Below are 17,118 nucleotides of genomic sequence, written 5' to 3'. Positions count from 1 at the left end.
AATGATCAGCCCTCCTAGTGTCTATTGGGGGTTTAGCAGATTCAGGGATTGGCTTATTGTGGTTGGACATGTTATCTTTGAATATTCTGGATTCATTTAAAGTATGGAGAAGGTGCTCAACAGTGCAGCTAGTGAGGAGGCTACTCTTCTAAATGGCTGGAACTAAATTGTTAACTATTGTTATGACCAGAATGGTCACAAAGTTCATGCAAAGTGTACTTCGAAGAGGAACATCCAATAGAACTGAGGATGGATAAAGAAGTGCACCTGATCTCAAAGACAAAGTTTGTGAGCATATACGATGGAAAATGGCCCTGTATCAATTATACTCAAGTGAATTAGTGTATCTAAGAAGACACATAGTTTAGTCAATGAATGTGTGCAGCTCCCATTTATGGGAAGCAGGGAGTGGTAGGAGGGTGTAGGCAAGTTTGCTGTGCCATATAAGAAGACTGTCCACGTCATGACTGGGTTTGCTCTTTATGATGCTATAAGGAAGGAAGCCTATTTTTAGGGACTATGTAGGATGAATGGAAGGCCATAGACAAGTATGATGGTTAATTCTAAGACAAACATAAGAAGGAACAGTGTAGGCATGTCTAGAGAAGCTCGTGGATCATCAATATTAGTATTAACATCAGTTACTGTTTTATTATGTTTTGTGTAAAATAGTTTTATATTGTACATAGGGGAGGATGCTAGGTTTAGCAGGGTGTAAGAGTTGGGTTCACAATACCATTGCTTAGAGAAGAAGTGCATGCTTACTTTGTGTACACCATGTGTATTGTAAATAACGCAGCAGTATTGTACATGTACGAGTACAAAAATAGAACTATTGCATTTAAATCCACAGATCCACTATGCATGTTGTACACATGTGGGCAAGAACACAACGTTTTTGTAATATAAAGGGGGAGCTTCTGGAATTTGGAAACATTCAAGAGTACCTTGTTTATTTAATGATTAATAAGGAGTTTATGACATCCAGTATCAAATAGTAATATTTTGTATATAGTCTACATTCTGGGCTACAGAAACTGGATGATTATAGACCGGATACAAGTAATAATAATAAGCTAGATGAAAACAGTATTATTAATGTTACTATTACTATTATTTTAATCCAGATTATAATAGTAATAATAATAATAATATTAATTATTATTATTATTACTATTATTCTTAATTGGATCATCAGCCATAGTAGCAAAACATATATATATTGAAGTTTCCAGGGCAGTATCATCTGTCCAGTAACTGCCTATACCCAGGGTTGTATCACTAGCATATTTATTGGCTATGCTCAGGGCCACTGGAATTATGCGATTGTGCAGTCACAGCGATTTTCAAATAATTATAGATTTGCCGCATTTCCCACATAATCCACATTCTGCTGCATAATCTGAAGATTTTAACAAAAAAATAGTTTCTAGCACAAACGGTTCAAAAGTTACTGAAAACACAGCAACACGTGTTTCAGTACAGTGGGATGATTTTGCCTGGTCACCTTTCTGTTGTTAATGTTATATTTGGGTATTAAACTGAAGCTAATGAGGTACACCCAATGCCCAGACAGTGTTAACAAGTGTAAAAAGTACAAAATAACGAAGCAAAACTGTTTAAAAAAATGCGCTGCGTTACGCAGCATAATTTGCCTTTTCTGGCTACATAATTTACTCAACCCTGCTGCATAATTTGGTCCTCTCCTGCCGCATCATTCCAGTGGCCCTGGCTATGCACCGGATAACTATAGTGCCTTTTACCTGTATAGTGACTATCCGAGGTAGTGGTTGGCGGGTGTTCGCTCCTCCTTCAATGGCGATGCCTAGTGTCGGTGCACTTTTGACCACCCGAACCAGTGTAGTGGTTGGTGCCAGCAGACCAGGCTAAAATAAAAGGAAAACAATCAGTATGCCATTGCCACCCACAGGTTCCTGCCTTGAGGTCACCCACCTGTACATTTTCTGCCCTGATTTTAGAGAGGTTGCAAACACTTCCCACGAGGTTTCATTGGTCAGAAGTGTTCAGCAAGGTCAATTTCAGTCTCAATTAAGGAATCCCGGACTGAGTAGGTTTGTCATGCTCCCCTCTTCAGCATTCTACTGCTGTGAGAACATAATGCTATTTTAATGAGCACAACACAAAAGCCACCAAACACAAGCCAAAAGCAATCTACACTTGAGAGTAGCAACGTGAGACATACGGTCACAATCTAGACATACGCCTCCTAGCTATACTCATTCACCAAACCCCTTCCGACTTCAGTCATCACCCAACCACATCACTTAGGGTGTGGTTAAGAGAAGAAAAGATATAGTAAATATGTCAAACAACAGAGCTGATATAAGGGTACACTCTGCTGGCTTGGCGGCTGATCTACCCCAAAAAGTGAAATTCACAGTAAGGCGGCATGCAGAGCAGCTTCTCCAAACATGTGATGGACACCAGATATGTGGCAACTGACAATGCAACATGCCTTTGGGGACATTACCCACATTAAGGAGTGAACTGTCCTACAGCAGACATTGGCATCCATAGATTTTAGTCTAGAGATTTCTCTCCCAGTTCTTCTGACAGTGGATTAGGGCATCTTAGTGTCGATATGCGCGCTGCTCCCTGTAGCGTTTCTCCGCTGCTGCCCACTCCTTTCTTCACCCATCTTACAAATTGCAAAACTAGAGGTGTCATTTGTTTTCTCACCCATCGTTCTTGTCTTACTAGTGTCTCAGCAGCTGTTTTAAAAAATCACCCTCCTCCTCTTCATACACAAAACATCTATGACCCTTTAGCATCATCTTCTTAACTGTTGACAGACCCTCCTGATGCTGTTCCACTTCTTATTACCAATTTATATTTATATTTTTCATGCACATTCACAGTTGTCTGTTGTTGGGTCTTCATCAATCATCACCGTCTCTCCCCTTCCCTTCTTACCTTTCTTCACTAGTGTTACCGCTTCTGTTTTTACCAGTCTGTCTTCAGTAATGTCAATCATCCCATTTTCAACCATCTTTCGCCCCGTCTCGTGACCTGACACAGCACCATCTTTGCAGATCTTTGTTTCTTTCAATTGTATCTTCCTTTACTCCTTCACCCACCTTCAGGCTCAACATCTCTTCTTCTGCCTCCATGCGAATCACCCCTAACCAAACAACCACTGCATCTTTCCGTCTACCCCAATTTTCCTCTGCCAGTAATCAGGATCTCTTTTCTCCCTCCTCAATAATTAGTGGGTTTCCTTCCGTTGTTAGTCACCAACCCACTGCTCACCATGAAGTAAAAGTTAGTTACTTGTAACAATGGTTAGGGTACCATTTTACAGTTCAATGTTCAAAATAGCCTCAGTAACCTGGTAATTGGAACCTTGCACGCAATAAGGAATCCTTTTCATGACTTTTCAATATATATTACAATGAGCATTTTTTTTGTATCTGGTTTATATTGATAAGGTTGCAAACTCCTCTGTCACCGAGCACCCTTTTGAAGAGGAGCATCCTTTTGGCATGGTGGGATCCTCCGACAGACGCTTGAAGGAGGATTGAACAAGACTCTAAAGTAGATGCCAAAGCTTTAGTACTACATATAATGTTTCCTTCTAGAATCACTGGATGCTCTACAGTATATAATAATATGCAATAAGGTAAATGTATAAGAAATTAACCCCTTGCACGCTGATGACGGAACCGCTCCGTCATGAGCTGCGGGTGCGCTGTGCTGATGACGGAGCGGTTCCGTCATGGCCCGCCCCGCTCAATAGAACGTTCATGCGCGGTGCGAATTCCGCGCCTGCGCTGAGCGTTCTATTGAGCGGGGCGGGCCATGACGGAACCGCTCCGTCATCAGCATAGCTCAACCGACGCTGGTGACGGAGCGGTTCCATCACCAGCATGCGGCCGCCGCGCGGCCGCCCCGCCCCCTTAGCACTGCGGCGGAATAGCCGCCGCAGTGAAGGGGTTAATGAGAAAATGTGTACAGCATGTGTTCTCTGCTCTCTGTTTTCATATAAAAGCTTTCATGATCATCCCTGTTCTTAGGGAAGTTCTTTGTTGCCCTGGTCAGTTTAGTACTCACTACATGGCATAAACTCACCACGTGGCCGTTTAGTACCTACGGGATTTGTATAAAGAAGTGAAGTAAACCTGAGTATGTTTTAAGGCTTACCAAGTTGCAATATGTTTTATAGTTATAGTGAGATGATATGATATTTACAGGCTCTCTTGGTGAACTAACACCAAATATAAACACAACTTTTCACAAAATGTATCTCATACGACCCACATGCGTTGGCTGCCAGGATGGAGTTAACCACTGTGTCAACAGCAAATTAAGATCTGTTGCCCAAGATTGTTGATGAAGTGAAATACACTGATGACTGAGATACTCCAAGTAGCCACAAATATTCTTTACAACAGTGTTGCAAACTAGGAGCAACTCCTAAAGTATACAATACAGACGAATTGGCCATAGTGGAGGCACAATGGAACTGTCTTTTTTCAAGGGAAGATATGAATGGAGAGTTGCTTTTATATCAACAGAAATAAAATCATGGTCACTGTGAGGCACCACGTACAAACATTTTCCATTTAAATGAGTTTACTTGCACAAACTCTCAGCTTCCTCTACAATGTGCAAGAAATCCATGGTCGAATAGAGTGAGGCTCTCTCGCAACGGGGAACTGTGCTTCTACTTTTTAAGATCTTTCATGCATTAATCAAAGATCAAGATGTTATTATTATCAATCATGGCTGCACTGATGATCACCTCTTTGATTTCTGGATAAATGTACAAATTGAGGTAGAGGAGCAAAAGAGGAAAAATGTCCTCAAACAGCCGAAAAAGGTATTTTTCCACTAAGCCCCTGTCTGGAAAGGTAAACAGCCATAACAACGCGGGTATTACCCCGCGCTGCTATTACAACGCTGCTTTTACAACGCAAGTCGTTACAGCGACTTGCGCTGGAGGGCGCTGTTGGATAGGGAATAGTTTAATTTTCTATTCCAACACCTTCCCTACTGTAACGTGGGCTGGAGTTGGTATAGAAAATTAAATTATTCCACTATCCAGCGCTTACAGCGCAAGTCGTTGTAACGACTTGCGTTGTAAAAACAGCGTTGTAATGGCACGCGGGGTAAAAGCCTGCGTTGTAATGCCACACAACCGTCTGGAAATATACTGTCAAAGTTGAGATGTTTCGGTTTATTCATAGGTGACAATACCAATGAACTGTAGTCCTCTACCTCTTCTTGACTGGCTCCCTGTTCATGAGATTCCTAGCTACTGTTCTCTACAGGAGCCACTTTACGGGTTATTACACTGAGGACAAAGCTTAGTAGAGCTGGTACGAGACTCTGCCATGTATAACCAGTAAAGTAACTGTGCTGGTTCTTATCAACGTGCATTTGTCCAGTGTATCTTAAGGAAAACCTTCAAGACAGCCATCACCACCCTACCTTGGAGCTGAGAGAGGAGCTGTTGCCTAGTTTCTATTCTTGGCACATGTTGTGAATGGGCTCCACATTCAAAGAAGGAGAAATCCTCTCCTTGAAAGGTCAATGCGGAACTTACACCACATACTCAACAATTTGCTGAGGAGCCTGCAAGAGGAGGGATGATGCTTGAGCCCACTGGTTGTAGGGGCACTCTTGTACAGGTTAAACCCTAATATAGGGAAAGGGCAAAAAGAAAATGCTCAGCATGTTCCCTAAGGCGGTCCGTAAATTGGTGAAGGCGATGCTGATACACGGAAAAGGAATCACGTGGTGCACTCTTTGTATCCATTCAACTTCAATCCAAAGATATACCTTCAAAGTCAAACAGCACTCAGATGAATGGGATGCTCTACAACAGACAGAGAATGATCTTTCTCTTGTTAGAACAAATCCCCAGCATGTGAATAATTTGTCCTCTGACTGGCTTAGATTTGTTGTTACTGGCACCCCACATGCCAAATCATGTGGCTTTCCAACACAGATTAGATACAAGGAAGGACAGGAATTTGGTGAACACCCAAAAGGCTTACTTAAACCTAATCACAATGTCATTTTATCTTCTATCATAAATCTGGATAAGCAAAAAATACTTCAAGCACAGAGATGTTAATGTTTTGCTGAGCGTAAGCCAATGGTGTGCACAAAAACAGATTTCGGTAAGGAGTTGCTCATTAACTGTAGTGAAAAACTGAACATCCAGTTCATTTCCTTCTTGAAAATCTAGGAGACCATGAAGGATGGACGCATTGATTGCATTTTTGTGGTATTAGAAGATCCATATATTCACTCCTTGCAGTGAGCTTACTTAGGCTCTTTTGACTGCTTGGCGAAGTTGTGGCTCTCAAATTGTTTCTCGTGAAAGTATGGGGTAGATTTTATGATGCTTGATACTTACTCAGCTTTTAATCAGCAAAAGGAGACCATTCAGTTAGTGGTGTGTCTCAAAGTAAATTAAAATAGATACATTAAATTCCTTGCTAAGCAAGATCTCTGAGCCAGGATGGAACAGTTGTAGATGTTTTTTGAAGCCTAAACCTTTATTGATGTTGGAGGTGGCTTTTAGGAAATTTTTAAACTGTGGAATTGGAAGGCATTTTTATGCACCTAATTTTATGCACTAATTTTTGTCTGCAAAGAAAAATCATTCATAATCCATCCTAGTGAGCCACTTAACTCTGGAAGAGGAGGGTGAAGTTAATTGTTCTTGTTATAAAGGCTTGGACGTTATCTAAGCTCCATCCTCCTTCTGTCTGACCTATTTGTAGTAGGATTGCGGCACTCTTACTGGGTGTTGTGATCACCAAAGACATTTAATGCATCAGGCACAGTCCTTTTCTATGATGCTGCTGTGCTGTTGCTTTTATTTGGATAAAAAGATTAAACGGCAACGTCTCAGCTTTGATGACTACCAATGTAGTGTCGACCTCTGTCCTGAAATATGTTGTGACACCAATATGCACGCTGAATTCAGAGACACTTAATTTTGGAAAAGGTGATGGACAGAGTTTCTGAATGATGCAGAATACTCTTACCAAGTCAATAGTGGAGTGCAAAAAAACGATGGATTTGGGCCCAGATCTTTTGACTGGGGGAGTGTGTGACATTGATCCACATTCAGTCCATCACTTGTTGTTTTTTCAGAGACACTTAGCCATTAGTGCCTCTTTAAGAGGATTCCAGAGGCCATATTCCTGGCAGTGAAATCAGCGATGCTCAAGAATATTCATTATATGTGTAAGAATGAAGTCTGCTTTCCTTCATGATCAACTTATCATTTCATATGAAGAAACTCAAAGGAAGCACACATGTTCTACAGTGGCCTTTCAACACAGGTGTGGAGGATGGCAGAGTATGCAATTCTGATCTGATCAGAAGCTTTAAACAATGAAACTTTTAGATTCTGAGATGTCTCGTAAAAGGGGTGGTGAGTGCAATCACAGCTCTTTGGGTTTAGCAAGAGAAGCATCTTTGTCGTCAGTTGGACATGATCACCATAGAAGAAGAAGGAAGCATATACATCTTTTAGTCATAGGTTAATTCAACAGAAATGTTTTCATTTAGTAGTTCCTGGTGGACGTTTTTGTCCAATAAAATATCAGAGGGACGGATGAGAAAAGGATGAACACCCATAACACTTTAGGATTTATTTTCTCCCTCCAGTTCGACAATAGGTTTGACTCAACCCATGTTTTGGTAGTACAATCAATTCCTGCATTGGGCTTTCCAACAGTGTTCCTGCTCCTACCTACAATGAAAGAAATTCCAGAAAAATTCCATAGAATAGTTGTCATTAAAAGACTGGTCAATGGATTCAACCATACAAAGAGCTATGTGAAAGTATTCACACGGCCCAGAAAAAGAAAACATGTTCACTTCAAATCTCACATGGATTAAGATCTTGTCTCTAGTGCTCAGACATCCTTCAATGATGCAGTGAATACAAATCCCAGATGAGATCCTGAAGGGGAGGATGCCAGCTTGAAACATTTATGAGGATTGAGGACCCAAAGACGATGTGGCATGGAAAATCATCTGCTTGACACCAGGAAAGTAGTAGAAACTGCTCATCCCTGCCTCTCACGGTTCTACCCTATCAGTAAAGTGATTTCTACTGCATAATTGATGATTTAGTTAGTTGGCCAAATGCTTTTTTAATTGAACCACCGGTCCATTACGGTTTTTTTCCTCTTCACACTTCTCTCTGATCAAATACAGTTCACTCTGTTCCCTCTTCATCCATTGTTGGTTTTCTTCGATTTCACCTGTTCCTCGGTTGATTCCGCCCTAGCCTATTTTGTCTCCTTACCTTTTCCTCCTTCTTTTCCTCCTCTCATCAGTATTTCATCTTCCTTTTCATCAAGGTCCTTTCATACACAAACTTTCCCTTGCTTCTCTAGTGATAATTCACCCACAGAGCATTGTCTTTGCTATTTACAAATCGTCCCTAAACAACATATCTCTCTATGCTGCTCATTTCTCAACATACTCCCCATTCCTTCATCACCTCCATCACTCTCCTCATCCATTGTCTTTCCTGCTCGCTACACATAGCACCCAATTTCTCTTTGTCCTTCTTCTCACTTCGTGTTTTTCTCTCATCAACAATTGTCTTGCCTACTTGCTTAGCTTATCACCCCTCTTAGCTGCTTCTCTCTGTCCTTCTTCCCCATTTCCCATGTGCTGCACCATTCTTCTCTTGGTTCTAGATCCAGCTTTACAACTTCATCTCTTGTTTTCTCCTCCTCATCCATAATATGTCCCTTTCATCCAGACAACACATTAGTCTCTCCTCCTTAGGCACTTACTGGTTTTGGTGTGGTCTCTGCCTGCCCTTCATTCCTCCTTACATCCTTAATGTTCCTGGTTTTCAGGGGGATTGGGCTGTTGTCTTTGCTCCCATTTACACCATCTCCAATGTCAACGCCACTGTCCTCACTGAGGGTCTGTCCACTGTCCGACAGCTGAGAAAGCGTGGAGGTTGGTGGGGACATCGGAAGTACAGCTGAATTTACAGACAAAAATGGATCAAAATTAGCACAGAATCAAATAAGGAACAATTATCAGCACTGCCAGTCCCAAATAAGACAGTCCTATAGCCCGTCGCAAAAAGGAGCAGCCCTAAACATCAACTAAGTTTGACCAGGAGTAGGAAACAGTGATTGACAGGAGCAAACTATAGATGATAGAAGCCACAAAGGAAAACAAATTAAAGAAACCCAGATCCAAAGCCAGGACAAAAACGAGAGAAAACCAGACCTACTGCAAGCACCAAACAAGACAATGCCTGAGTTACAACCAGCACCTAACAAGGGACGACCTGAACAACATTCAGAAACAAACAACAGCAGCCCAGAGCCTCAGCTAGCAACAACAGCAAGGGGAAAAAAAGGAAGAAAAGTCAAGAAAGGCACCAAACAACAGAAGGCCAACACTAACCAAGAATGCCAGAGTAGTATTCTGTATCAACAAAGGGAAGGGACGAACCACAGACAGCATGTTAAAAGGAAAAGTCATAGCAATACTCAGCTGCAAACAAAAAGTGCAGAGCTAGTCACCTAAAATATGAGAATGCCATAACTACAGCCTCACCAGACAAGATCATATCAGAGGCACAGCAAACACTGAATAAGTGAAGCCCAAAGACACTGTCAGCATCAAACAAGAGAATTCCAGAGCCACATCTAGCGCTAAACAGAAAAGCAAAGTGAAATGGTCTGTACTGACCAAGAGCATACCCGAGCCAAAGCTAGCATCAGCAGCTGGCACCAAAAAAGAAAAGCCCAAGGAGACACAAAGCGCAAAAATGATTTAGCAATAGTCAGCAGCAAAATAGACAATGTAGAGTAAAAGCAAACGCCAGCTACAATATAGACAAAAACTATCACTGCACAATAGAACATTATATCAACAGCCATCACCAAACAAGAGAAGAATAAACCCATGTGAACCATCTAACAAGATTCATTCAGAGCCACCATCAGGTGTACTACCAGAATCTGATCAAATATTGATGTGTAAAATGATTGTGACTTAATTATTGACTACCAAAACATATATATACTCGAAGTCAGGGTTTCAACCCAGTCCCAAGACAAAAGGCGAAAAAAACATAAGGGGGGCAGGTTAGGAATACCCTGATTCCTTAAGCCTGGTGGTGGGATCAAAAATGTGATTTTTTTCTCAAATTTTACCGCAAAATCGCGGTGGATCCACAAATTCACTGCAAAATTAAAAAGAAAGCATGGTCTTCTGTGCTTGTTTTCTATATACCTCCTGGGTGGGCCAGGTCTTTGGGGGAGAGGGGGTGGAGTTTTTCTCATAAAGTGGGGAGTGAGTGTGGCTGGCCTTCCCCCCCAGACTGTTGTTTTTTTCACCAGGGACCTCTGCCTGCCCCTGGGGCCCGGCCAAATAAATTAAGGGGTCACCTACCGGGCCGTATTCGGCTCCGGGGACTACCGCCTCCCGAGGCCAGCCTAATTTTTAAACAGGGGTAGGGGGGCTATACAACCCCCTCCCCCCACCCCCCTTCTCAGGCCATTTTTGGCCCCAGGAACCACCACCTCCCTAGGGCTAGACCGATTTTAAAAATGGGGACGGGCCATGCGACCCCCCTCTTCAGGCTGTTTTTGACCCTAAGGATGGTGCATGCATTGCTAATTACACCACATACTACATCACTCATGGTAGCTTCAATGGCATCATTGATAATATCAATACCAACAACTGGATAACAATGGGTCTAGACAAATTGTAAACTACCTGTGTACACAAAGGATACAACCAACAAGTCCTCCGAGAGTGCGTCACCGTTGGGGAAGTGTTCCCATCAGATTACCAACCTGTACCGCCCTGCATCATATGGGATCTTTCACCTGAAAGAAGGTGGTTTTACCCACTGTGGACTAGATAGGTGTAGCCCACTTAACAAATATGACAAAAGTGCATATGAAATATTTATGGTATCAGGAGGTAAGCTGAATAGCAGTGCATGTGTGAAAATAATACGTGAAAAGTGCAAAAATATGCATAAAATTGAGTAGTGGAAATGGAAGAACAATTTTAATATAATCCTATCCACTCTCAATGGTTAAAAAACAGTGCATAGTAGCGTCAACAAATTGATAACATCACTGCAGCATTTGCTGTAAAATTATTGATGAGAAAACTGTATGCTTTAACCATACACATACTTTGTATGCGCAAAGAAGAGGGGAATACACACAAGACTGTGTAGTGTGGTTAAGTTGGCATGGCTTATTAGGAGTTTAAACGCCATTTTATCTTTTGCTGCTTTTTGCACACAACACTGCTTAGCTGTTTTTGCAGTTAGCTTTCACGAAGGTCTATACATGAGAAAAGGTTTGTTTTTGACATCTATAGACATATATCGTGCCCCCAGTCTGTACAGTGAGTGCTGAGCCGCCAAGGTTATCATAACGTGCAAGCCTGTTTATCGGCGTGTCCGTGTAACACATTCTAGACACAACATTTTGGCAGCTGCAAGCAGAGTAGGAGTCTGGCGCCTTTATCATAGCACACTTGCCATAATTTCACACACTTGGAAGATTCCTGGCATGCAGAAAGACTAACCGGTCCTGATGTAATTTACACTTACTGAGCGGACAGGTAAATGGGGTCCCCCTAACAAAGCTCAAGAGACCTTCTATAGTTTTATAAAACGTAGTTCCTATATAGGAAGGGTGTTTAAACTAGGCGCTTTTATCACCTGTTTGCATTATCATTGTAATATGATTCCTCCTTTTGTATTTTATGGAGCTATAACCATGCTGACCATATTATTTTTTATCATATGTATGCTTATGTTGACTAAAATACTGCACTGAGATCACGTTGTTAAAATAAATATTTTAACTTTACTGTGTCTCTTTTTTACTCCTGTTGTGGACTGGTATGAACGTATAACAAAAGAGTGTTCTCACTTCCCACCATTCCTGAGATGGTCCTAAGTCGCATGTTCTAGGTTGTCTAATCATTGGTTTCTTTGCTATAGGACGAAGAGCTAATGTAGTACTGATTGCTAGTCTGGTAGGGGATTTTGGGTACTAATGTGAGTTTTTCGCACAACCTAATTCACTGAGGTCCTGAGTCTCTGTGCACAGTTCTGTGTCTGAGCAAAATCCCTGCAACAACTGAGGACACAGGTTTTAAGGAGAAATGGATTATCTGCAGTGCTGCACAAACTGAGGCACTATAAAAAGCACATGTTTTATGTTTGAAAAGACAGAGATGTGTCCAAATCGTTTATGTTACTTAGCGGCAGCCTGCCTGAAGCAATTGACTGGAAAGACTATGGGAATCCAGCTTCAGACTTGTGTACGCTTTAAACAGACATATACTTTGGATGCACAGAAAAGATGTCGAGCCTACATATACATGCATTCACATGGACTGCTTTAATCTTCCATGCCATTTGTATAGTACTGTAAAAGGAAGCTCCAAATTCCAAAACAAATTAAGGCAATAACACCCAAACCGGTAGGATGGAAGTTAAAAGCAGAAAAATAAAAAAAGGTCCCCTGTATCACAGCGCGAGCAGTGAAGGACAGCGGAAGGACACTAGTCAGGGCTCAAGTCGGGGTACCACGCGGGTGGACAGCGTCCCCCCACTTATTTTACCGGGGGACGCCGCCCACCCGCCAAGCAGCTGGACTTCAATCTTTGGCCTCTCTGGGACAAGGAGCTTGTCACCTTTCGTGACGTCACTTCCTGTCGTGACGTCACTTCCGATGACAGCGTCCCCCCACTTCTTTATTTACGACTTGTGCCCTGACACTAGTCAAATGAAATCAATCAGTACTTGGTACACTCTGGAGAAATAAAAATAAATGACATGAGGCATTTGGTGGCCAATTAGGAGGCAGTTAAAAAGAATGACAATCAAACCAGCAACAGGTAAGTAATGGACGGTCTCCAAGCCCTTTTCTGTGTATAGTACCTCTAGCAGCAACAGAGTATGGAGGCTGCTCAGCGAGCCTTAATAAACGAAATCGCTCTGGTGCGAGCAGACCTGGTGGGCCTACCAATGGCTATCGGCCAACACCCGCACTTTAGAGGTTATTTTTATTCCATCTGATTAGTAGTAGTTAGGTTTTTCTACACCCAAGTGTAGCAGGTGTGGAAGAACCTAACCCAATTTGTTTTGCACAAAAATAGTAAGATTGTAGCTGCAGCAGCAGTCAAGTCTAATGCTGTGTTTTTTTTCGTAACAGAGAGCGTATGCAATGCTTCCCCGGAGGAAAAAAAACGCTCTCTCCCTTTTCCCATCACACTTCATCCTACCTCTCCCCCCAGGGTAGATGGCAAATATGAGCAGAGACCCCCATGAAATGGTGAATTTTGTGTGATTTTAACACGAAAAAATTGTCACACACTATAAGTCCCCATTAGTATATCTCAATATAAGTTACATACAGACCAATTGCCTGATGTCATACCTCATCATTTGAACTTTCTTAATCTGCATAAAAAAATAACATTTGAACTTTTAGAGAAATTCCTTTAATGAAAACCCCAAACGACCCCTTAGGTGGTCGTGAAATTACTAGGTTTTAACTGGTGTCACAGCCCCATCGCTGAAAAATCCATATTGGCCAGCATGCTTCTTGCCAAAAATTGCTGGTGGACGACTCCATTCACCTGTGAGTGGTAAGTGGTTCTAGTTAAAATAATAACATATTGTTTAATAGAAATTCTGGGTGTAAAGCTGCCATTTCTTAGCCTTGTAAATAAAGTTGTTGCTATTCTCCAATTTAATGGTATTCAATGTATTCACATTGAATGGGTTCAACCTGTTGACCTGCACATGACCCTCAGATGTTATCATTAAATATTTAACCTGCTCGGCCGTCTTGCTGGCTTCAAAAGCCTTCCTTAAGCTACTTCAAAAGCCTTTCTTAAGCTGCTTCAAAAGCCTTCCATAAGCTAATCATTATTAATTGACCGTCGGCTGAAGTTTACCTGCACTACGAGTATAATCATTATAACAGAATAGAAAAGGGAGCAGCACACGCTTTACGAGATGGCATAATAAATATACCTCGCCTGTAGGGACAATATACTTTACACCTTGCCTGTGGAGTACGTACTCCATTGTGAAGGTGTTACCATGGTGAGATTGTATCTTGCAGACGAATTTTTAACACGTTCACCCAGTTTCAGCTCACGTTTATTACATGAAGCCCGTGAACATTCCATATTGCTACACTAGGTGGCGGTAAAAGATCATTTTAAAAGACAGATTTGAATGGGGACAAAAAACCTACACCCGCACTAGGACAGAGAGGTTGTGGCTATCGTAAACGTCGCGCGTGGCCCTGACATCACCTGCTTTCCTGGCAAATGACCGCGAAGGGCGCCTTTCTTTAAGGGTGAACATAACGGACCTCTCTGCTGCTGTGACTCGTAACAGATGCCCCTGGACAGCCAGAGTCAACCTGCTCCGGGGACACAGACGAGGCAGGCTGGCAGCATTCACAACATCAATCTACCAATAAGGGACACTGAGCAGGCTTCCGGTGGCTGGTGGTGGGAGCTGCGGCACGCAGAACCAGGCCTGACTGGGGTGTTTTGCATAATTCGGTAATTTCGGGGCAAATGTATGAACAAGCCCTTTTGTGATTCCTTAACCCGTTGGCTGCGGGGCCGATTCCCCCGCTGTGCTGGGGGGAAGCGGGGGGGCGCACACAAGCCCTGGTGCTCCTGACGAGCTGAGCTCGTCATGACCACGCCCGTTCCTTAGAACGCCCAGCACAGCAGGGGAATTAGCCTGGCACCTGAGCGTTCTAACGGTCATGACGAGACACGAGAACCGTGGCTCATGATGAGCTGAGCTCGTCATGAGCGTCGGAGGGGTTAATAGCGATTTTTTAGCGAATTGCTATTAAGGATTCACAAAATGCTATGCATGTAGGAATTGCAATAATAATAGTGATTCCTTAATATTCCTTAATTGCGAATCACAAATCGCGAATCGCAATTAAGGAATACCTTCCCATTCATTCCTATGGGCTAGGAGGCCCATAGGAATAAATAGGAAGACATCCTCAATTTGCGATTCGCAATTAGAGAATCGCAAATTGAGAATGAAATTTCAAGGATGCCAGGGTGTCGAAAGGACACCCTGTTGCACCCCTGAAATGTGCATGTGTACAAATGTGGCGCACCTACATGCCCTGTGTGCCACATGGCACTTTGAAAACTGCAAAAAAGTGTATTTTTCAAAGGAATTGCAAATTATCACCAACTTAAAGTTGGTGGTAATTTGTGATTTCTTAAGGCCAAATTGCACTTTTTCTGTGCTTCATACATTGCATTTGCGATTCCTTAAATGCAATTGCAAAATAGTGAATCGCAAATTTTGCGATTCTCTAATTTGCGATGCTATTTTGGGATGATACATCCCACCTTTTCCTGTTCGCAAACGGGAAAAGGGCTTGACACATATGCCCCTTCTTGAATTGTTGGGGGACATAAGGGGAAACACCAGGATTCAAAGAGACAGCATGTACTCACTGTGGTGAGATTACAGTTCATGGGACTTTCCAGGGGTCACCTAAGCGCTCGTTCATCTTCTCACTGAGGGCACTCCGGGAATGTATATTAAATGTGATGTTAAAGATGCTTTGTCATAGTAGCATCGGTCGCATTCTATAGTCTCAGTTCGTCGCCTCTTGTGTCACATGTTTAACACACAGGTGTGATTTTAGTACAACTGACCAAAAGCAGGCTATACCTGCCTAGTTTACGCTGCCTCGCCTGTCCCCACGGCCGCCTGGATTCTACAGTGTCGTATGTTATGCAAACAAATACTTATTCTGTGCCACCTTCGCAGAGCTGCTGTTTTGTAATCCTGTGTAATTTCCAGTACTTCTATTTTATGGTTGCTACAAAAAAGTGATAAAATGACACCGTTATGCTGCATTGTGTAATTTCAAATCCATTTGGTTAAAAATCCTAATATGGAACAAGATGAACAATCGAACAGCAGCAGTTACTATTCGTGGCACTTGTGTTTTTTTGCACTTGTTTTGTATGAAATGCTTCCTCATATCCAAAATGGACACAAGGACGCATTGAGCCCTAAAATATAGCGCTAACTGCCACATTTGCATTTTGCATAATTTCGTACAATTTTTCCAAAACTTTAGGAAATTACACAAAAGTAAAATACATGACTTTCACACACCACTTATTTGGTACCTTCAAGCCCATGAAGGCCTCGGCACAATTACTTACTAGGAGATTGTACCTCATAACTTCATCAAGATGGTTCCCGCTGTGCTCCAAAGACTAACTTCCTCTTCTAGACTCTCAACATCATATTCTCCATGATAGCTATGCAATGGCACACGCACTGTGAATTAGCACTGCAAGCACAACTGTGCTCTCAACAATTATTTAACAAATGGATAAATATACCTAAAACCTACAGAAAACCCAGAGTTGTACCCATGCATATTCTTACGTTATTTCTTTTATTTACATGTTTCGTAACCCATTCTAAATAGAAACAGAACTGCTGCATGAAAGCGGTCTGAGGTCCATAGTTGTGAAAACTCTCAGAGAGGAATAAAATTACGCTTTGGAATTGTTTTTAACTAAAAACATAGGGGCAGATTTACAATAACTGGCGCATCCCTGCATATCAGTAGGGATGTGCCAGTTATTGTGCGTCACAGCAGACACCTCTTGCGCCACCATGGATGCGCCGCATTTACAATGCAATAACACAAGACAATTGCCTGCACCCTACTTATTAAGTTAAATGTAGTTATTCAAATAATAGATTATACCATTACTTATTCTCGGTTGATCTGGTACCTTGATTCGTACCATCCACTTTTTATTTCAGAAGAATTTCATACATATTTTTATGCAGAAAACAGATACACTAACACATCTAACTAACTATATACACATACATATACATTACATACATGCACAACAAAGTGTTCACAATTTACACTGCATCACATCCTAACAACATACTAACAAAATTAAATACAATACAACTGTTATTTGTTTCTCAAATTAAATTCATAATTTGTCATCAGACCACGTCAAATGCCCAGGGACGTTGGAAGGTTGTTCTCAAAGTCCTAGTGTATA

General features: G+C 41.9%; 1 protein-coding gene across 1 annotated transcript in view; it reads right to left on the bottom strand.

Moving 5' to 3' along the window:
- The window catches only part of WHRN (whirlin), an 871,032-nt gene that overhangs the window by 5,794 nt on the left and 848,120 nt on the right, over positions 1 to 17,118 (bottom strand). Inside the window, exons 11-12 of the mRNA XM_078640355.1 lie at positions 8,796 to 8,992; positions 1,764 to 1,886 (exon numbers count right to left, since the gene is read on the bottom strand). Coding sequence (XP_078496481.1) covers positions 1,764 to 1,886; positions 8,796 to 8,992 — 320 coding nt within the window. The remainder of the gene's footprint in view (positions 1 to 1,763; positions 1,887 to 8,795; positions 8,993 to 17,118) is intronic.

Source organism: Lissotriton helveticus, chromosome 5_1 (genome assembly GCF_964261635.1).
Source record: "Lissotriton helveticus chromosome 5_1, aLisHel1.1, whole genome shotgun sequence".
NCBI classification, from domain to species: domain Eukaryota; kingdom Metazoa; phylum Chordata; class Amphibia; order Caudata; family Salamandridae; genus Lissotriton; species Lissotriton helveticus.
Note: the sequence above shows the minus strand (reverse complement) of the source record. Positions and strands in the feature narration are given on the sequence as shown.